This window comes from Pelodiscus sinensis, chromosome 5 (genome assembly GCF_052426305.1).
Source record: "Pelodiscus sinensis isolate ZL-2025 chromosome 5, ASM5242630v1, whole genome shotgun sequence".
NCBI lineage: Eukaryota > Metazoa > Chordata > Testudines > Trionychidae > Pelodiscus > Pelodiscus sinensis.
This window is the reverse complement of record NC_143056.1, coordinates 99,781,221-99,804,796: the sequence shown is the minus strand read 5'-3', so window position 1 is coordinate 99,804,796 and position 23,576 is coordinate 99,781,221. Positions and strand designations below refer to the sequence as shown.

Genomic DNA, 23,576 nt, shown 5'->3' with positions numbered 1-23,576 from the left:
CAGCAGAGCTTGGACTCAGATAGTCTGTATGTTAAAAATGTACACATTGCGCCCAGACCCACTCCTACAGAAGACATTGCTGCAGACTCACAGCTGCTATACATTTGCAAGGTTCCTTTGAAGCCAATGAATGCAAGACAACTCACACTAGCTAAGGATCTGGTTTATTGAGAGTTTTGCCATTGACATCAGTAGAAGGGGAGCTGTTCTCTTTGTTTTGCTGCTGTTGTTCTATAGCTTTTTTGGCGGTTATAGGCCAGGCATCTCAAAAAGCACAAAATCTGGCACTTTGGTGGGGGGTGGGGAGGAATATTGGGGCTAGGAAAAATTATTTTCAGAACTATTTATAATTGAACCACAATATGAATTAGTTCCCTTTATTACCATAGTGCCTAGGACAAACCCAACTGTGCTAAATGCTGTACATCACAGCACTAATGTATATCTCACCTTGAAATACTTGTTTGATCATGTTTATCTAGAGAGCATTCTAGAAAAGCAATATTGCTAAGATTCTAGATTCAAGTTTATTTGAGTAAATTGCCATTTAAACCTCAGCATATCTATCTAATGAGCATATATACTAAATATTCTGTTGTGAAATAAATGCAGTTTTCTCATTTAATTTCATTTTGCAAATTTTTATGCTAATCACCATAGTCTATTTCTTAAATTATTAAATTATGAGGATGAACCTGTATTTTGTATTTATTTTCCTATCTTACTGGCTCGTGGCATAGACAAGGCGATCATGAAAATACTAGTGGGACATTTCTAATAGTTCTTACTCCACTTTCTCTTTGACCTAAAGCCTGTCTGGGTCTTAATCCTGCCGGCCTTGAATGTTCAGCCCTCCTTAGAAATCAGTGGTAATTCGGATGTGCTGGAATCACACAATGAGGTGCTCAATAGCATATTTTTGCACATAATCTAACCCAGAATAGTATGTTTCATTAAACCTCAAAAAGGTAGTCTACACCCAGAACTGTACCCTGAAGTGTTCCTCTTAATAAGAAATGGTAACTTCTTAATGACCTTTAGTTATTAAATCAATATATTAGCATGGGCTAGTTTTTTGGTTTGGGATGCTTTAAATAAAGGCTTCAGTCCAAATTTTACCTAACAATATCCATTTTAATCACCAACTATACCTGTGAGCAGCAAGCAATTTTAGCGGAGGTTTATCTTATGAGCACTGGAAAATGTGCAGCTCTTTCTGAAGACTGTAGACAGAAAGGAATGAACCTATGGTACACACAAAGGACTGAGACTCAGGTTTCAGTTCCCAGCTTTGACACATTCTTCCTGTATGACCATGTCCAAAACAAGGCAACGAGACTATTTTATTTCATTAGCAAATTACTAGGGTGTTTTGTCTCTTCCATTCAAATCATCCAATCTGAGTGCCTTAGCTACCAAAGCTCATCATTTCATGTAATAAAACTCAGTAAGCGATTCACTTCATCTGATGCAGAAATGGAACATGTACAGCTAGACCTGAGCAAGATCATCTCCGCTCAAATCCTGCACATGCAATAGAGTCACTCAGACATGCAAGTGCATAAAAGCATGTACAGAAGATAAGAAGCCAGTATATTTTTTTCTAATTTACAGCCAGTTTCCCTGAAAAGGCACTTTAAAGTATTTTATGGGAAATTTAGAATTTGGGGGAATGGCATTTATGCAAACAGGTAAAAATCTCTGTTGTCTGCAGAACAAGACCACAAATCAATAATACTGTGTGATCAAAACTAGGACCAAACACAGGATGTACTGTACTCACTGGAACTGATATTGAACTTTTTGAGCCATTTCCTGACCACCTCCCATGCTTATAGCCAATATTTACTAAATATTATTTTCCCTTTTCCTATCAGTGACTCATAGACTCATAGACTTTAAGGTCAGAAGGGACCATTATGATCATCTAGTCTGACCCCCTGCACAGTGCAGGCCACAGAATCTCGCCCACCCCTCTTAGAATAATCCTCTCACCTATGTCTCAGATATTGAAGCCTTCAAATACTTTGAAGGCCCCAACATGCAGAGAGTCCTTCAGCTGTGATCTGTGCCCAATGCTACAGAGGAAGGCGAAAAACCTCCAGGGCCTCTGCCAATCTACCCTGGAGGAAAATTCCTTCCTGACCCCAAATATGGCGATCAGCTAAACCCTGAGCATGGGGGCAAGACTCACCAGCCAGACACCCAGAAAGTTCCCTATAGCAACTCCTATCATCCCTCCATTGACCTATTTCCAACTGGTAATGAATGGTCAATTAGTTACCAAGATCATGTTATTTCATCCAACCATCCCCTTATCATAGAATCAGAACTGGAAGAGACCTCAGAAGGTCGTCAAGTCCAGCCCTCCGCTCTAGGCAGGACCAATCCCATCTAAATCAACCCGGCCAGGGCTTTGTCAAGCCGAGACTTAAACACCTCTAGGGATGGAGACTCCACTACTTCCCTAGGTAACCCATTCCAATGCTTCACTACCCTCCTAGTAAAATAGTTTTTCCTAATATCCAATCTGGACCTCTCCCACCACAACTTGAGACCATTGCTCCTTGTTCTGCCATCTGTCACTACTGAGAACAGCCTCTCTCCATCCTCTTTGGAACCTCCCTTCAGGAAGTTGAAGGCTGCTATCAAGTCCCCCCTCACTCTTCGCTTCTGCAGACTAAACAGACCCAAGTCCCTCAGCCTCTCCTCAGTGCTCTTTGTAGTTTCTCTAATGTCAGTGCCTCGTTCAAACAGATGGAGTGGCTATGCTTTTGTATGCAGCAAGTGCCACCTGACTGAAGAATTTACTAAATAAAGTGCATTTGCAATTATAGAATGCGGTTAATGAGTATGTCCCTGTAGTTAATGTTACATTTAGAATATTCATTCTAAAAAAAACAATAAATGTGATTAAAACTGGTGATTCAAAATTTAAGAAAAGGATTCTTACGATCAGCTTGTACTTGGATGACATAACCTAACGTCAAGGCCATTCTTTGAGAATCAACAGTACTCAACATTTTGGCAGCTGCAGTTCCCAGCAAAGGTCTTCCATTGTATAAAGTATAGTAAGTCAGTTCAGCAGGCTCCTTTGGTCCTGGAATACGCTGCATTTTTACCATCTTACAATAAAAGAAAAGAAAGAGACAGAAGCTTTGTTTATATTGTACTATCACTGATTCCGCACAGAACCATGTCCAGGAAAACCCCTGCACTTATCAAGAACCAGAGTTAACAGGACACAAGTGCAAGCACCATGAAAAATTTCTCGCAGGATTTCAGAGCCTTACACTGCATTACTGCATAGCTTTTTTTACCTAGCAAACCACAGTGCTTGCAGACAGCCTTTATAAGAATCTTTAAAAAACATTTTTAATGTGAACTTCTTAGATTTGAAAACAGAGGTAGTAAAAAGAAGTAAGTAAAGAAGCAAACAAAATGTCAACTCTTTTTTGGGGTCTCTCCAGTGCAGCCCTGTTGTCAACTTGCTACTGCACTATGAAAAAGCAATTACTCTGAAATTTAAATGTGCTTTTTTATTTAAAATTACATGTCGCCTCTATTTTGAAAGTAACAAATCTCCACACCTCCTAATCACAAGCAGACAAAAAAGACTCTTTCTGTTTTGTTCTGGAATAGTGGCTGAGGGTTGAAAGTGCACCTCTGTGTTAAGTAGAATTCTGCAAATTACTTAAAACACTTGAAAAAGAAAGGGGATTTTTCTTTTCTGCATTTTGTTATTGACTCTGTGTTTTCATGTGACGTGCATGATTTTATCACAATAATGCTCCCCTCTGGGTAAAACGCTGACTGGAAATCTAAATCTTAGTACTAAGAGAAAACGGACATTTCACTTACTCACAGGGAAATTCTGTACCACTGTGCAATGCAAAATTTTGCAGAAATTAATACAATGTACACAGAATTTCCTCCCCTACCCACACAAAGGACTGCAGTGCTACTGGCCACCACTTGGAATTGCTGCCCCTCACATAGCCTAGCTCCCAGATAGAAGACACTGCCTGGGGAGGGGGAGGGGGAGGAGGATCTGGAGGGTGCCCGGCAGCTACAGTTCCCCACACAGCCTAAGGGAAGGAGATGGTAGGTAGCATGCAGGACACTCAATGCAATCCTGGGACCAGGCATCAGCTGTATCTCCTTCTGGATCCTTGGATTCCAAAGAATTGGGGAATGGGTGTCTAGTAGGAGGGGCCTTGTGGCCGGGCTCTGAGGGGGGGCGGGGTGGTAGGTGTCTGACCCCCCAGCTGGGTTCTGTGGAGAGAGGGGGCAGAGAAACAGATCTGTGTCATCACAGGTTTTCTTTAACTCTCTGTTCCTGAGGGAAATTTTGTGTCTGTCTGTATTGTTACAGACATACTTGCTGACAAGTATTTTGAAATAAATTACCAAAGTAATTTAAACTAGAGTTATTATGTAGAGTAGACAAATAATATTTGCAGAATTTTAAAATATTGTGCACAAATTTTGCTTTTATTTTTTGGTGCAGAATTTTCTCATGGTATACAATGTAATATTCTGTCTGATTCACCGGGAAAACACTCTGGTTTCAGACCCTCACACGTCAGAATGTGACCAAACCCATATTTAAAACTAAATAACACTTAATTGAAAGATGACTCACTGCTTTGCATAGGATCTCAGCACAATGCATACATCAGATACAACTTTAACTTTTTGTGTCAGCTGTACAAAATAAGCCCTATAGGAATTCTATTCACCTTTAAGCATATAGCAAAGGTCTTACTGAAGTTTACTAGATTCCTTCTATTGCATGATATATAAATATATATAAACAGCAAAGACCAAAATATTTCCTGCTGCAGAGCAATCTCTCTATTAGATTATTAGCAATTTATCTCTAAAGAAAAAGGGGCTGTTATGCAGCCGTGGACAACCATAAACTCCCTCCCATCCCAGCATGCCCTGACACCAACCCTATTTCCAAAGAGAAAAAAAAAACGTGAAAACACGCTTCACTTTGGAACAGAACCTCATTTGTGATGACCTGCACAACTCACACACTGCTTCAGCATTCATGAATAAGGATGTCCAAACTCATGCCAATTAAACATTTTGCACACCAATCCATGCACTATATATGCACCCAAAGACTTTTTAAAAATACAACTTGTATCCTGTTAACCACCTGCACTGTGTAGCTGCCCACAGTAGTAGCACGTTTAAATCGCCTTCCTTGTTGATAGGACATCATGAATAGTGGGGCCAGACGCTGCTCCATTAGTCTTGCAAAGCTTTGGTTGTTCAGTCCCAGTAATGTAATGTCGACCCCTTGTATAACTGTAGGAACAGAGAAAATCTCATATCAGCAGATAATGCATGAATGGATTAAATAATAAATGGCTCCAATGATGTATATGACAAGCTAGCTGAGAAGTAAAACAACCTGATAAATTTACACACTCTAAATAATTTCCATTGTGGGTATAGCATAACTTTCTGATTCCAGCCACTGTACTGCTTTTCTGAATCTGTCAGCTACATTCCTACACAGGGAGAATAAAATCCTCTGGAATGCTCTGCTTTTCAGTTTACCAAAAGCTCTTTGAGTATCTCTACATTTATACCAAGTTTCAATGCAAAATAAAAGTATAAGAACAGACGAGCTTCAAGGAAGTTACCAAAATACAGTTATATGCCTTTCTCAGGCAAAGGGACAGTTTTTCATCTAAGGGACCATAAATCTGAAATTGAAATTTTACAGGATTCAATTTGAAAAAACATTCTGTGTTCTAGGGCACTGAACAATTTGTGAAGATACATGTTTCATGTAATGAAGTCCAAGTAAATTGTAAAGCATATACAACATATTTTATGAGGCCTCAGGGGTTAGCCGAATTAGTCTATACAGGATAATCTTAAAAAACAACAAATGGTCTGGTAGCACTTGATAGACTAACAAAACATGGAGATGGGATCATGAGTTTTCGTGGTCATCTGAAGAAGTGGGCTGTGCCCACGAAAGCTCATGATCCCATCTCCATGTTTTGTTCGTCTACAAAGTGCTACCAGACCATTTGTTGTTTTTTCAATTTAACATACTTTACGTAATTCATACACATTCACTGTATTTTTGAGGTCATTTAAAAACATTAAAGGGCTTACCCTGGTAGCTGCAGTTATGTTTTCAAGAACTAGGATATCTACAATATCCCACTGAAGTTAATGGGAGTTTTGCGTTTGCAAGAACTGGAACATTAGGCTCATGAAATCTGATCCAGAGCCCTCAACAGTCAGTGGGAGTCTATCCATCGATTTTAGTGGGAATTGAATCAAGGCCATGATGAATTGCAATAATCGTTTATGTAAGGGTAAGTCTTTACTTAAAAAACATAACATAATATAAATAAAAGTCTAAGAGGGGTAGCTGTGTTAGTCTGTAATTTTTTAAAAAAGAGAGCAGCCCTGTGGCACCTTAGAGAATAACAAATATATTATATCATGAGCTTTCATGGGTAAAACTCTTTTACCCACAAAAGCTCATGATATAATTTACTTGGTAGTCTCAAAGGTGCCACAGGACTGCTCATTTTTTATAATATAAAAAAGCAGAATAAGAGTACCAAATCACAGGGGCTACGTCTACACTAGCACCCTTTTCCGGAAATGCTTAAAACGGAACAGTTTTCCGTTATAAGTATTTCCAGAAAAAGCGCGTCTACATTGGCAGGATGCTTTTCGTCATTTTCGCGATCAGGGCTTTTTTGTGGAAACGACTACTGTGCTGTCTACTCTGGCCCTTTTCCGGAACAGTTTTTCTGGCAAAGGACTTTTGCCCGAACAGGAGCAGCATTGTTTTTCCGGAAAAACAATGACGATTTTACATTAGATCGTCATTGCTTTTCCGGAAAAGCAAGCGGCCAGTGTAGACAGCTGGCAAGTTATTCCGGAAAAGCGGCTGCTTTTCCGGAATAAGTGGCCAGTGTAGACACAGCCAGGGTGTACAACAGAATTTTATTTCATGTGAGGTTTCTCCTTGTTTTCTCTTTTGATTTAATAGAAAGGATTCCAAGTACTGACAATCTAATTGTGAAATTTAGTTTTCTATTAGATCTATGATGCCCAAAAAGCATTACTGGCCCCCTATGATTTCTAAAAGTAAAAAAGATTCTCAATTGGAATGTGATATAGTGAATATGATTACACTGTATTTGCAGCATTGTGAAGATTATTAGCATTTTATAGTGACATACTGAAGTTCTAAAAAGTTTAGATTCAGAAACACTTGGATCCAGAGACAGCAAGAGAGTCATCACAAACTTTGTTATATTCTACAAATATTCATTTTTACTGGCCTTGAATCCAATCCTCTTTGAATTTCAGATTTAAATCCAAAACCTAGATAAAAAACAGAAATCCTGTTATAAATATTAGACACAGGAGACTGTGACACCGAAGCTGGCAAAAATCACAGCTGTGCCCAGGAGTAGCTACAAACAGGTGAGTAGTCCTGTTTTAAGGAATGGGGCATGTTCATGTGACTATTATGCATTTCTGTGTGAAGTTACTCACTGGTTTGTTTGCAGGACTGAGTTTTAATAATTCTCCTTAGCGAGAAAAATGTACCTGTAATCACCCAGTAGTCTCTTGTAGTTTCTGAGACATCAAGGTTTGGATACTCCAAAGCTTAAAAACAAATAAAAAATACTTCATAATATTCCAACATCCAAGTACATTCTATGTCTTAAAAATATAAATTAACTAAGCACTCAGAAATAAGGCTGAAGTGTAACTTTGCAAAACATCAGTGTGCTGCCTAGGAGCAGACATGACTCCCATGATGCAACCTATGATGCAATTTCTTCCTTGCTTTCTGGGATTGAGATGGCAGTCAAAGGTACACGATGCAAAGTCTATATTTAGCACAACATACATGCCCTGGTGCAGCGATGCCTGCTGACCTATTGGGAGTGAAGGGAGCCTTCCATTCCAGAAACACCATCCTTGCTCTGAGAATTTCAGGGACATTTATTAAAAGAATTAGAGAAACTGCTCGGAGCAGTGGCAAGTGCCAAAGGTGTGAAACAAAATATACCCAGGGAGTCCAATGCACGGGGTGGAGAATGCAGAGGCTCTACAAAGGCTGCTCTGCCCACATGAGCAGCCTACGTAAGGGAGTGAGAGAATATTTAATGCCTCCTTTTTCACCTGTGTAGCTACACAAACCAGGGTATAATTTGGTCCTCAATATATAATAAAATAAACAAGGGTCTGATTCTGCTAGCCTTACTCCTATACATTGAATGGAGTCCCACTCAGCATGCAGTGCCCTTGGAACCAATGATTTCAGTAGGACTGCTCATGGAGCAAGGTCATATTTAATGTCAGGCTGGCAGAATCTGGTCCATACTAAACAATAATGTATTGAATATATGCATCAAACATATCTGTTTCTTTGTAAATTATAAATGAAACAAACTAAACTGGCCCTATTTCACATTGCCCAGCTATGTGGTATGAAACTATACATGCAAAAATGCATTCAGTGTATGATGTTAATATGCCATCATTCATATATGCAGAAATTTACTAGGTGGCTATGAGAAACTCTTCTTTGACATTTTGGCACTCTTTTGAACTTTTGCATCTCACAAGTGCCTTAGGGTATGTCTACACTGCCACCCTAGTTCGAACTAGGGTGGCTAATATAGGCATTCGAACTTGCAAATGAAGCCTGGGATTTAAATATCCCGGGCTTCATTTGCATGTTCTCGGGCGCTGCCATTTCTAAATGCCCCGTAGTTCGAACTACCTGACCGCGGCTACACACAGCAAGGACTAGGTAATTCAAATTAAAGCTCCTAATTCGAACTACCGTTAAACCTCCTTGCAGGTAGTTCGAACTATGGGGCATTTAAAAATGGCAGCGCCCGGGAACATGCAAATGAAGCCCGGGATATTTAAATCCCGGGCTTCATTTGCAAGTTCGAATGCCTACATTAGCCACCCTAGTTCGAACTAGGGTAGCAGCATAGACATACCCTTATAATGTAACATTCATTAGCAATTAATTCAGAATCTAGATCTGCAGCTTTTTCATTAAAAAGAAAGAGGTAAAAAGGATTCAGCCTATGGCATTCACTCACTCTGGGGCATTGGCCACGGTTGGCAGACAGTATACTGGGCTAGATGGACCTTTGGTCTGACCCAGTGTGGCTGCTTTTATATTCTTATAGAGCAGCTTTAGTTATAGAAGATTTTAGAAAACAAAGTGAGTTGAAATATTAAACTTTGCAATGTATTCCAGTCATTAACTGTCGTCTTCTTTTTCTTCATATGACTGATATAAAGGTAGAGCAACAATGATATTTTATATTCAGATGGATAAGCCAGATAATTGTGTCAGGAGTAGTGGCGTGTATTATCTGTAGTGCCATCTTCATATTGAGTTGTTCTGTGCTCCATGGTTTGCTCTGCGTGGCCTCATTAACCCCTGGAGAGTCTTTAATTGTCCATTTGTGCAGTAAGTATCTGCATCTGCCATGATTTGTGCAGATGCTGTTCAGGTTACTTGAACTCTCTATATATATGATAACTCCTGAAGGCTCTGAAGGAACCATAACAGCACTCTGGGAAATAATAAGTCCTCACAATGATAGGAATATTTACCAGCAGACTGATACCATTATGGTGCCAACTTAATAAGCACCAAACAGTTTCCTAAGTAAACATTTAAACAGTCAATAACAGTCTGAGGCTATGTATTTCACACGCACAATGGATTCATCACTCAGCTGCATACCTGCTGTGGGGAGAATATAGCCAAGACCTGCAATTTCTCTTTGAAATCATTGCAGGGTGTGCTACAGCAGCACTAACTGAAGAGTTGATCATGCCTATTAGGCACAACTCTCCGATGGGGGGCAGCCAAGAACTGCACCATCTCACGGGGGGAGCTCTGGCAAGGATTCTGCCTCAGGCTATGTCTATGCTTGCAAGTTTTGGCGATGATGGTGCTGTGGACAAGAAATCGCCCAAATTGGAAACCCTTCAAACCATTTTTTCTGGTACCTGCTGTCTACAACTCACGGCCACATCTGCAGCTCCCTTGTTGTCAGAGGGTATGTCTACACTTGCACCCTCTTTCGAGAAAGGGATGCAAATGCAGCTGAGCAAAGCACGGATTTGAATTTCCCGCACTTCATTTGCATAATCGCAGACCGCCGCTATTTCAAAATACCCTATTTCAAAATAAACTCCGTGTAGACACAGTTATTTCGGGAGAAAACCCTTCTTCCGAAATAACCGGTAAACCTACACAGCGTATGTTATTTTGAAATAGGGTATTTAGAAATAGCAGCGGTCCGCGATTATGCAAATGAAGCACCGGAACTTCAAATCCGCGCTCCATTTGCAATTTTCCCTCAGCTGCATTTGCACCTCTCTCTCAAAAGAGGGTGGAAGTGTAGACAAACCCAGAAAGAGCAAAGCATTATGGGAATGCATCCCACAGAGCCTTGCACCACCTTCACCTGCTAAGCACCATGGGAACATGCAACAGAGCACCAAGCATGATGGGAATTTCAAACGTCCCATCTTCATCTATTTTCTCCAAGACATCCCTGGGGGTTCCTGGATTTCACGCCAATTCGAGCAATCACAGTGAGAAAACATGGATCCCAGCCTTCTGGCCCTTACTGAGAGCACTGTGCAGAAGACATCACGTAAAGCAGCATATCTAATTACAGACCTACTAGCAGACAATGACGCATCTAATTCTGATTAATCTGAATCTGAGTACGATGAATTGGTACATCGTTTGGCTATGAAGACCTGAGATACTCATTGGATAGTCACTTTTGGGCCAGGGAAACCAGCTGCGAGTGGTGGGACTGCATTGGCATGAGGGTGTAGGATGAAGAGCAGCAGCTACAGAACTCTCGGATGTGCAAAGTGACCTTCCTGGAGCTGTGTGCTGAGCTGGCCCCTGAACTGTGATGCAAAGACACCCGAATGAGAGCTGCTCTGTCAGTACAGAACAGTGGACTTTACAAGAGGAGGCTGCATGCTGGCACTTTCTTTCCAGACCAGAAATTTGCAGTAGGGGATGTGGAAATGCCCATCGTGATCCTAGATGATGCAGCCTCCCCCTTACAGCCATAGCTCATGAAGTGTTAAATGGGGCACCTTGTCAGTAGAGAGGAGTAGCTCAAGAACAGACTAAGCTGCTGCCATATGGTTGTTGAATGTACTTTTGGCAGATTGAAAGGGAGATGGAGGTGTCTCTATGGCAGCCTGGAACAGAGCTGGGCAAAATATGATCTGTGGTGGCTTCCCTACCCCCACTCGGCACTCAGGAAAGCCAACTGCAGGGCCACGTGTTTCTGTGAATGCTCAGAGCCCCAGGGAGGAGGCGAAAGGTTTCTCACACTGCTCCTGACCCCAGTAGCTTCCATTGGTCCATTTCCGAACAATAGCAGCTGCCTGTTTGCAGGACAGGCAGCATGTGAAGTGCCCCTACCCCCTCATCCCCCAGGTTCACAGTGTTAGCAGCAGGAAACATGGCCCCTACCCTTGTACTTGTAGGCTGTGTCTACACTGCACCCCTTTTCTGGAAAAGGGATGCAGATTAGACACTTCGGAATAGCAAAATCCGCGGGGGATTTAAATATCCCCCGCGGAATTTGCATTAACATGGCTGCCGCTTTTTTCCGGCTTGGAGATAAGCCGGAGAAAAGCGCCAGTCTAGACGTGATTCTCCGGAAAATAAGCCTTTTTCCAGAGGATCTCTTATTCCTACTTCAAAGGAATAAGAGATCCTCCGGAAAAGGGCTTATTTTCCGGAGAATCACGTCTAGACTGGAGCTTTTCTCCGGCTTATCTCCAAGCCGGAAAAAAGCGGCAGCCATGTTAATGCAAATACCGCGGGGGATATTTAAATCCCCTGCAGATTTTGCTATTCCGATGTGCTACATTAGCATCCCTTTTCCGGAAGGGATGCCAGTGCAGACGTAGACGTACTGTGTAAGCAGTACACAGGCATTGAAGGCAGGGACCCTGGTTAAGGAACCTGCTGGGCTGCTGGATGGGAGGCACCCAGGTAAGGTCTCCCAGACAGAGCTTGCCTCTGGCACCCCAGTCCCTCCCTCCCCCATCCTCTGCCCCCTCCTACACCACTATCCCATGTAACCCAAACCTTCTGCACTCCTACTCCAGCCCCCAGACATCTTCCCAGAGACTGCATCCCTTCCTACACCCCTCCTCAGGTCACAACGCCCTCCCAGGCCTTGTGCCCCAATCTGCTATCCCTGGTCACAGCCCAAATCCCTGCACCCCCCCTCCTGCACTCCTGCCCCAGGTTACAACCCTCTCCCAGACTCTGAACCCCCTCCTCCTACACCCCTATCCAGCCAGAATCCTCTCCTGCACCCATATTCCTCCCAGACCCTGCACCCCAATCCCCTATCCCAAGTCACAACCCAAACCCCTGCATCCCTACCCCAGGTCACACTCCCCTCCCAGACCCTGCACCCTCTCCTGTACCCCAGTTTGCTGCCCCAGGTCATAATCGCCTCTGTCATGCAAACTCCCTGCCAGATCCCACACCCCAATCCCTTACCCTAAGCTCCCTTCTGCACCCAACCTCCATCCGAGACCCCGCACCTCCTTCATTAATATAACCACCTACAAATTCTTGGAGTGCCTCCCCCCCCCCCCATCAAATATTATTGCCCAGCCCTGTGCTAGACCTTTTGGAGGATTATATCCCCAAGTGGTGGCCACATGCTGTTGCTTACATAATTTCCATGAGAGTAAGGGAGATCTGTTTCCCCATAGGTGGAGCACTGAGGTATGGCATTGGGACTCACACTTTGAACAGCCCGACCCTCGAGCTGTCAGAGGAGCACATGGGTTGGCCATCAATATCAGGGAGGCTCTAAGGAAGCTCTTTGACAATGAGGGGGCCTGAGATTTCTGTGTTGAGGTTCTGAGTGTGGCGATCAAGCCAGAGCATTTGCTGTGGGTTGTTTAATACAATATAAAAACTCATGGAAACATGCAAGACATTTGTCTTTATTTGTATTTTAAAACAGCACAGCTCTGCTAATGTCCAGCTTTCATCCTTGGTTTCACAGGGAGTGGAATATAAGGGAAGTAACCATTGCTAGATTGTGATGGGGGCATTGCGTGGGGGGGGATGTAGAAAGTTGAGGGTCTGTAACATACAATTAGCAGCCCTGAATAAAAGCCTGTAACATAAAATCAGCAGGCCTGAAATCTAGTGAGCAAGACTTTGTCTCAGTGAAACTGCAGGCAGGAAAGAGGCTGGGCTAAAGAGAAACAGTATAAGCAGGGTCAAGCATAAAGAACACCAAAAAGTGTCAGGCACAGACCATAAAACACATTCCAGAGGGGTCATAACAGAACACCTCGTTAAGAAACATCTTGGTACCAACCACCTCCCCACAAATAACAGACATATCGACCTAGGTTCAGGACCAGGTCTAAATTGACAGCATGATGGATAGTGATGGAAACCCCCCTTCTGTGAGATAAGGTGTGGTAACTAGGCAACAGAGGATAACAACCTGATACATCAGGAGTGATGTGTAGCTTGTTTGTACCGCTGCATAAAAGTGCACCCAAAAGGGCAATTTATTGACCATGGCAGGGGCGAAAGGGGTGGGGAGGCTGCTGGAAATCCAGGGCACTTAGTTGGGTGTTAGTTCATTGCCACAGCTTACATAATGTGTAGTGGCGCAGCAGTGAGTCTGTTTGCTGACAGCTATTAGTGTATGTCACTTGGCAATAAACCAGCTCGGGTGCTTTTGATCCTTATCTGATTCGTGGTCTCTGGGGACTCTTAGGGAGTCTGTCTTATTGACCAATTGTGCATGGTTAACGTGTTTAGACAGGGGAGCACACACATGCATGCACGCAGCCAAAAGTTTATCATCATCATGATGGAGTACAGGACCTGTCATGCACCACCTGACTGATGACACCGAGGTATCAAACAAAAGTTTATTCTATGCTGACTGTGTATAGGCTATTCATGTACAATCTGTGTGTGTAAAGTTATGAATATGGGTTTTGTATTTATGTTTTAAATGTTTTCTCCTGGGAGGGGCGGTTGTTCAATGTTGCATGAACAATGGCTCTAAAGGGCTGCCAATTGACACCTGAGGAGCACACAATGGCCCTTTACCTAACAAGGGCACACCTGGGGACTAAATGAATCCTTGCCTAAAAAGGGCAGAAACTGGTTTGCGGGTCATGTGATCAGCCCATTCTGGGAAGCATCATCATGTCAGGAGAGGAATGGGTTTTCCCTCTGCATGGGCAAGATTATAAAAGTATCATGAGGGTGTCTCCATCTGGTCTTCACTCCTGCCCTCCGCTTTAGAAACACTACTGGTAAGGACGGAGGGCCAGGACAAATTTGTTGAATCATCCTGCCATAGGATGTGCTCCAGAGACTTTTGAGCCAGCAGTTTGTAATATCTCTGCTAAAAGCCTGCATCAAGCATTTGATGATTGATGTATATAATATATTCTCTTTAACAATCTTTTCTTTCTTTTATTAATAATCCTATAGATTTTAGATGCTCAAGGACTGGCCCAGCGTACTCTTTAGGATAAGATTCAGGGTGTAAATTGATCTGGGACTGTGGCTGGTTCTTTGGGACTGGGAGAGTCTGTTTGGAGTTGATGAGATGGGGTTTATAACCTCTCACCTGGGTAAGATGCGGTGCTGGCTGTGGCACAGGGAACGCTGGGGCGTTAAGGGGATTTGCTTGTGAGGCTTCTTCCTGGCCAGAGTGGCAGCTGAAGTGCTCAGTGTGGCTGGTTTGGTGCCTTATAGGGAAGGACCCCAGTCTTGGGCTGTAAGTAGCCCTGGTTTTAAGCAATTCGCCCTGATTTGATCCTCTCAGCAGTGCCGCCAGGCCAACCTGGTATATTACATAAGAATGCTGAGGAAGAAGGCTTCCTGGATGCAGAATTGCACCTTTGCAGCCATGCATGATGATGTGGGGAGGTAGAGGCATGGCTGCTGGGAAAAGAGTTATGGACTGGGCACCTTAGGTTATGGTCCCTATTATTGTTCAAGAGGATTATACTTCTCAGGGTGTCATTTTGATCCTGCATGAGCTCTAGCATGCGTTCACTGGTCTCCTGTTTCTGTTCGTTGGCCCTACCTTGTCACTGGTGCCATCTGTGCTCCCTTTGCTCCCTCTCCCTAGCTGACACATCCCTGCTGAAGGTTAACAAGCAAACCCAGGCTGAGCATCTGAAGGGCAAATGGGGGGTACTCCAGACTTTATACAGCCAAACTGTGTTCTGTGTTAGGTCCAGCAGTGCACACTGAGGGCTGGTTTGGAAAAGTATCTTACCAAGGGGATGGGCCAAAGGCAGCCCTGCCATGGAATCTCCATGACCATCTCCCAGGAAGATTCTACTGCTATCCAAGCCTGAATTGATGCTGTGTTTGGCCATAGTGAAATTCAGCCTCTAGTCAACCTGTACTGTTGCCCCTCCCGCTCCCAACTGCATAGGCCACCCCACATGGCTGCTGAAGATTGACAACCACTTAGCCCTCAACCCAGCCAACCTGTTCAGCAACTACTCTCTGGGGCCCCACTTCCATCCAGCCCTGCATGGCCACAGCCTGCTCAGCCCACAACGTGGCTTGCCTGCACAGCAGCTGCTCACAGGGGAAAACATCTCTATCTCGCCCAGGATGGCTGCCATCTGCTCAGCCCCCAACCCTGACTGCCTGCACAGCAATGTACCCTGCGTCCCTTCCGTTGCCTCACCATGCGGCATCGCATCAGTGATGAGTTGCTAAGCCTCCTCGCAAACATCATTTCAGAACAATTCCTTGCTGCTGGGCATACAAGTTATTACCAGATTGACCCTCACCTACTGCCCCTCTTCAGTCTCTTAGTCAATTTGTGTCTGGGACAAGTATTTCTGGCTCCTTTCTCTCCTGAGGAGTATCCAGTGTCCTTGGGTTCGGTCTTGGGCTTCTCACCCAGAATTCCGCCCAGGTCTTTATAAAACCAGCATGTTTTGGGAGAAGCACCAGACCAGCTGTTGACCTTCCCTAGCCTTGTGGTAGGCCTGCCAAAGCTCCTTGATCTTGGCTCTGCATTGTAGGGTGTCTCACTCATTCCCCTTGGTGACTGTATGTGTCCCAATTATTACAGGTCACTTGCAGGTCCAATTGCGCCGAATCTTTACCCCACACACCGATTAGATCCAAAAGCTCCACATTGCTCCAAGAAAGGGAGTGTTTTCTTGAGAAGACACTATGAGGACAACCCTATAATGTGCCACAGGACATGGATTTAAATTTTCTGGGGTTTGCAGATGGGAGGGGAACATCCCTTTACCTGTAAACATTACATGGCCAAAGGGCAGCTAAGTTCAAGGTGATATCCAGAGTGGCTAAACAGGGCATTGTGGGATACATGCTGGAGTCCCATAAACTCAAGAAAAAAACCTGCCTGGTGCATACTGCATGATTATGAGCAGCGTACGGCGTACAGTCCCTTGTGGAGGTGGAATTTTTCTGCTGTTAAAAATGGCTGCATGTTGCGACATTTCATGCTGAAATGTGGACACTCCAAGGTTTTTGCTGTCCAAAAGCAGTTTTTCTTGAGAGAACATGCCAGGATAGACAAGGCCTTAGTGACAGAATGCCTTTCAGATGCCCCTTGCACATGGAGAGCTAGGCAGGAAGGCAGCTCTAACATTGCTGTGCTAGAGCGACCCCCAAGCTAGGCTGGAGCAGGTCCCTGCGTGGCTGCAGCAGCCCCCTGCCCACCGTTGGTGGGGAGCTGCTCCAGCCGTCACTGGTTAACCAGAACTAGCAAACCTTTCACACCCCTCATCCCAAAACAGAATTGTCTCTCACAGTCAGAGTGCAGACATGCAGGACAGATAGTGCTGCAAAACTGTACAGTTCCAGACACAGTAATTCAGTTCCTTGAACTGTGATCAGTTGTGCTGGGCTGATTTACATAATCACAGCCTGCTTATTTCTCAATGGCAAGCTACCCTGTGAATTCCTGTACTTTGAGTGACAAATAGCCATTTTACAAACACTGGGTTAGGTTGTGACTCCTGGCATATTCAAATTGGTGAATGAGCAGTTACTCATGCAAATGCCTGCAAGGGGACTATTACAAGACATTTTTAATATCTGAGAAGAATATCATGAAGACTTATGATCATGAAGACATAGTAAGATCAATTGCAACCTGCCCTCTTTTAACTCAAGCGCATTATTATATATTAATGTTCCCCCATTGTGTCTTTGTCTCCCTTCATTTACAGTGATCTTTCCCCGTTAACAGCAAACTCATAATTATACTGAACCTAATTTCACAGGCTGAATTTCCATGATTAAGCAAAAATCCCCATAGCCACCAATATTCTTATGTCTTCACTCCTTTTAAGGAAATTAGAATATTACATGGATCAAAGAGAATACATTCTGGCTACATATAGACTGGCATGATTTTCCGCAAATGCTTTTAACGGAAAAGTTTTCCGTTAAAAACATTTTAGGAAAAGCGCATCTAGATTGGCACGGACGCTTTTCCGCAAAAGCACTTTTTGCGTAAAAGCGCCTGTGGCCAATCTAGGCGTGCTTTTGTGCAAAAAAGTCCCAATCGCCATTTTCGTGATCGGGGCTTTTTTGCGGAAAACAAATCTCAGCGGTCTACACTGGCCCTTTTGCGCAAAAGTTTTGTGCAAAAGGGACTTTTTCCCGAACAGGAGCAGCATAGTATTTCCGCAAAAAGCACTGATTTCTTACAGTAGGAAGTCAGTGCTTTTGCGGAAATTCAAGCGGCCAGTGTAGACAGCTTGCAAGTTTTTCCGGAAAAACTGGCCAGTCTAGACACAGCCTCTGTGTGTGCTGCCCTGCAGCAGGATTTTCACCGATTCACAGCATCCTTCCCTCCTCATAACACAGGGAAATAAGAGGCTGCTCAGTGTGAAATAAAAACTTCATTATGAAATATTTCAACCGAGTTTGTGAGTTAAAGAAATGCCTTGCAAATTTAGCAGAAAACACCCCAAAGAGTAATCTCAAAGGGATTTTCAAATACTGTTCTTCCACTCTCCACGTGAAGGCTTTCACACAAAGCACCTGGATGTGTTGAAAATCAGAACACACTGCAAAGTCCATCTATTTCAACAAGTATTTGGGTTCTAATTCTGCTCCTGCCACAGTTAATGTCAAACTCCCATTGATATAACGGTACAGAATCAGGCCCTTAAGGAGGGTAGAGAGAGCAAGGGATGATTTGTTATGTTTTCTTGATTCAAGGCTGGCTTTATACTTCTGTGGGATCTGCCCGTTTTGCCATGGGGGCAGGAGGGAAGGTTTTATGCATTCTTATTTACCAGGGTTTCTAGTGGTTGGAATCAGTCTTTTTTAAATGTTCCAGCTGAAATACAAATATCCATATTACATTTCCATTTGTTACATTTCCAAAATACCTCAAGCAGAGCCAGCAAATCTGTAAAGAATGCTATAAGGTAAGAGCTTACATTCTGCAATGATCAGCGGTGGATAGGTAAGGTAGAATCCAACCAGCTCAGCTGAAAGCTGATTGAGAAGGTAGCTGGAAATAGTGCCATTCAGGGCTTTACTCTGATTGCTCACCACATAAAACAGAGAGACAGCCTGGGAGACATTTGATGTGTTCAGAATCTGAAACAAGAGTAAAGAAACAGTGGGAGGCTATATCTCCACCCATTAGTTGCACGTGTGATATCATCAAACCAAATAACAAACCAGAGATATATTGACAGTGATCATCGCTTTCCGTAAAAAGGATGCTCAGCTTCATTACTGACAGAGAAGGGTAGAAAAGGAGTCATCACCCATGAGGACCACATTTTCCAATGGGAAAAGGGCAAAAATCTGAGGAGGATGAGGCTGGTTATTTGATAGATAAAATATTAAAAAGGCTTTCCTTGGGGAAAGCAGCAGGCGTCCTGACCCTAAGAAATACCTGAGGAGCCTCACTCCCTTCTCTATACTCTTTCTGAAGTGGCACAACTCTTCTCCCCTCTCTTCCATCTTCTGAGGAAAAGGCCCTCCCCTTTCTTTCTAATCTTGCTGCTGTGTCTGCTCCCTTCCTTACCACCTCCTCTGAGCCTCCTTCTACCCATACTGTGTCGGCATCTGCTCAGGAGTACAAGGGAGGAGGGGTGCTAAGAGAAGCTCCCTTGTACCTCCTTTTCCCTCCTCTATTGCCACGCATATCAGCCACAAGCTAAGAGATTACTGAGCCAGCAAGAGAAAAATGTTAACTTTACTGTTTTTATATAGGTTCTGCTTTATGTTTACTCACTTAAATCACTGAATTTAGCTGCCCTCTTTTTAAGGTTAGAGTCAACACACAAAATACATCACGTGATAGAATGCTCTGCCCTAAATATTACTATTGATTCTACAGGATACCAAAACCACACAGGACTATAATCAATAAACCCAATGGTTAGTATATTTATCACTAACACAATTCTCTGCAGCATAGATGCACCCTGTTTGATTCAGGTCCTCAGAGTCAGTGGGAAATATTCCACAGTTCCTTGGGTCAACTTCCATAGAACTCTCCATCCCAAAGCTGAGCAAAATATGTCCTGTGGGCCGAAATTGGCCCATGGACCCAGCAGAGAGCCTCAGGCAGGCTCCCTGCCTACCCACCCAGGCATGCCACTCAGAAAAGCGGCTGGGCGTCCCTCTTTGTCTTTGAAAAGGTGTGAGCCCGGGAGAGTGGGGGAAGAGGGTTCGCTTACTGCCCCTGCCTCCAAAACAATCCCATTGGTCAGTTTCCAGCCAATGGGAGCTGCCTTTTTGAACAACAGACAGCACATGAAACATTCCTCCCTCTTCCTCTCAGGCTTGCAGCTATTCACAGACCCACATGGCCCCTGTAGCCAGTGCAGGAGCAAGGTAGTCATGGAGCCTGCCTGAGAAACCTGCTAAGCTGCTGAATGGGAGCTACCCATGTAAGTCTCCTAGTCAGAGCCTGCCTCTGGCACCCCAGCCCTTCCCTCCCCTCAACCCTCTGCCTCCCCTTGCTCCTGTCCCCCTACCTCACATAACTCAAACCCTCTGCCTCTCGTCCTGCATCCATACCCCTCCCCAGACCCTGTCCCCCAATCCTCTGCCCCAGGTCACAACCCCCTTGTGCCCTAGGTCACAACTCAGACCCCTGCAGCCCAGTCCCCTGCCCTAGATCACAACAGGATCCTTCATCCAAACTGCCTCCCAAACAGTAGGGAGCTGGCTTTTAAATCAGCTCTCTGTGAGCGTCAGCTCCTGCCTACCCCCTCCACACCACTGCTGCCTCTGTAAGAGGCAGAAGTATGGGGAGGCACATGCGGGGAACTAGCTTAAAAGCCAGCTCCCCGTGTGCACTGGCTCCTGTCCTGATACAGAGGCAGTGTGTGAGTGGGGTGTGGGTGTACTCAGCTGATGATTCCGGACTGACTCTCACAATACCATAGCAGGCTCAAGCACCCCAATCTCCATGCCCCTCTATAGAGCTGCCTTTATATCAGGAGCTAATATATTTCACTTCTACTCCTGTCCTATACCCTTTTAACTCTGTCACAATACAGAGAAATGCAGGACAATGTAGCACTTTAAAGACTAACAAGATGGTTTATTAGGTTTATTGCTACATTGTCCTGCATTTTACTTCAACTACCCCAGACTAACACAGCTACATTTCTATCACTATTCTACAATACAGAGAGAGAGAGAGAGAGAGAGAGAGAGAGAGAGATCTTGCACTTTATTGTCAGAAGGAGTTCTGTTGGAGCTGACTAGTAATAAATATAAATAGTATTAGAATGATGACTATACTCAAAGATGAAACTCAGTACATTTTCAGTTTAGAAAAGTGACATGAATAATGGTTATTCAAATAATAAAACAGTTTTTCATGCAACTGAACTTTATCACCTTTTTTCACAAAAGTTGCATCCGTAGGATTAGAAAAATGCAAAACTGCACAATATAATATGAAAATATAAAAACATTTCCATAGTGATTATCAATGTATTAAGTTGACATTAACATTAACAGTCTCTGAGTGATAGCCATGTTAGTCTGTATCTTTAAAAACAATGAGTAGTCCTGTAGCACCTTAGAGACTAATAAATATATTAGCTTATGAGCTTTTGTGGGTAAAACCCACTTAGAGTCATAGAATCATAGAATCCTAGGATTGGAAGAGATCTAAGAAGGTCATCAAGTCCAACCCGTGCTAAAAGCAGGACCTACCACAACTAAATCATCCAAGCCAGGGCTCTGTCAAGCCGGGACTTAAAAACCTCTAGGGATGGAGATTCCACCACCTCCCTAGGTAACCCATTCCAGTGCTTCACCACCCTCCTAGAGAAATTGGTTTTACTAACATTCAACCAAAACTCCTCCACTTCTCCTCCACTCCATTGCTCCTTGTTCTGTCATCTGTCACCACTGAGAACAGCGTCTCTCCATCATCTTTGGAACCTCCCTTCAGGAAGTTGAAGGCTGCTATCAAATCTCCCCTCACTCTTCGCTTCTGCAGACTAAATAAACCTAAATCCCTCAGCCTTCATAAACCATGTGCTCCAGCTCCCTAATCATTTTTGTTGCCATCTACTGGACTTTTTTCCAATGCATCCACATCCTTTCTGTAATGGGAGGCCCAGAATTAGATGCAATACTCCAGGTAAAGCCCCAGCAGTGCTGAATCAAGGGAAAAATCACTTCCCTAGAACTGCTGGCAATGCTCCATCTAATACACCCCAATATGCTGTTCACTTTCGGTCACACTGTTGACTACTACCCAGCTTCTCATCCACTGTAATCCCCAAGTCCTTTTCTGCAGAACTGCTGCTTAGCCAGTTGGTCTCCAGCCTGTATCAGTGATTGGGATTCTTCCATGCCAAGTGCAAGAGTCTGCACCTGTCCCTGTTGAAACTCAATCCTCCAATTTCTCAAGGTCGCTCTGGATCCTATCCCTACCCTCCAGCATATCTACCTCTTTCCATGGCTCAGAACAGTGTTTCTCAACCTTTTTTTTTATAAAGTACCCCTTTTAAAAAAAATTATAAGTACCCCCAGTACTTACAGTTTTCAGACACACAAAATGTTTTCTACCATTGCAACACATTTGTTTAAACAACTTAATCATAGCCAGCAGGCAATGAAATGTTTGGGTGTAAAAAGTAAAAAAATAATAAAAGTGCTGTAAAACTTAAAACAAAAATTCAGTTTTCTCAAAATTCCAGTTGTGTTGATGTACCCTCCAGACTTCTCTTAAGGGTACTTGTACCACTGGTTGAGAAACACTGGCTTAGCATCATCTATGAACTTCTGAGGGTGCAGTCCATCCCCTCATCCAGGTCATTAATAAAGATGTTGAACAAAACCAGCCCCAGAACCGACCCTTGGGGAACTCCGCTTGATACCAACACCCAATCTAGACAGACTTTCTATCTACCTTACAGTCCATTTATCCAACCCATACTTCTTTAACTTGCTGACAAGAATACTGTAGAAGACTGTCTCAAAAGCTTTGCTAATTCCTCTGATAAAGTGGGTCTTTGAGTATTCAACTTTGAGTATTCATCTGATGAAGTGGGTTTTATTCACAAAAGCTCATAATGTACACAAGCACTCTTAATGGCAGGGAATAATCATATATGACTTAAAGATTAGTGAAAGAGATTAAATTTTACCCGAACTGTTAAGTTGTTGCTAGTGTTTAACACCTTTCTTTCAGCATCCTCGAATGCTTTCTGTAATCGTTGCTCCATGGTCTGAACAAACTTGCATGATTGTATGTTGTCTGTCTGACCCACAAACTGCAGCTCTAGAACAGGAATAGCATGTGTGTGTTTAGTGAAAATACATTCCTTGCCTGCATAACTAGAGATCTGAAAATCCGCAGCTATCTGCTTTATATCCGTGGGTATCTGCATCTGTGAATGTGGATACGGATATCCGGGGACCATTTCTGCAAATATAGATGTGGATGAGGATACAAATTTTGTATCTGTGCAAGTCTTTATGTATAATGCCTATAATGACACAACAAAATGATCAATTTAAGAAATCAAATGAGAGATAGTAATGTCATGTGAGGTTCGCTTATGTTTTTAAGCAGTATTATAAACAATTTATCATTAACATAAAATACAAGAATTAAAGCCTGTGATTAACAGCACAAATAAAAGGATTGTTTTTGCAGTGGTACATATGACTATGTTCTTGTTCAAAGCCTAAAGGTATGTCTACACTTGCACCCTAGTTCGAACTAGGGATGCAAATGTAGGCAACCAAAATTTCTAATGAAGCGGTCATTTAAATATCCCGCTTTTCATTAGCATGGTCTCGCCTACGCGTTACTCCACTCAACAGCTATTTCGAAAGTGAAAATGCGTGCCGGGACACATTAGTTCGAACCAAACCCAGTGGTTCAAACTAACGTTACTCCGCATTTCGCATTAGTTCGAACCAGACCCCTTGGTTCAAAATATCCCTTAGGAGTAATGTTAAGTGAAATTTT

General features: G+C 43.4%; 1 protein-coding gene across 3 annotated transcripts in view; it reads right to left on the bottom strand.

Annotated features, from left to right (window-relative positions):
* KIAA1549L (KIAA1549 like) overlaps nt 1-23,576 on the bottom strand; it is a 234,831-nt gene that overhangs the window by 80,568 nt on the left and 130,687 nt on the right. For all 3 annotated transcript variants that reach the window (XM_075927818.2, XM_075927820.2, XM_075927819.2), the window contains 5 exons: nt 22,747-22,880; nt 18,550-18,712; nt 7,609-7,668; nt 5,171-5,322; nt 2,954-3,125 (listed from right to left, as the gene is read on the bottom strand). In XM_075927818.2, coding sequence (XP_075783933.2) covers nt 2,954-3,125; nt 5,171-5,322; nt 7,609-7,668; nt 18,550-18,712; nt 22,747-22,880 — 681 coding nt within the window. The remainder of the gene's footprint in view (nt 1-2,953; nt 3,126-5,170; nt 5,323-7,608; nt 7,669-18,549; nt 18,713-22,746; nt 22,881-23,576) is intronic.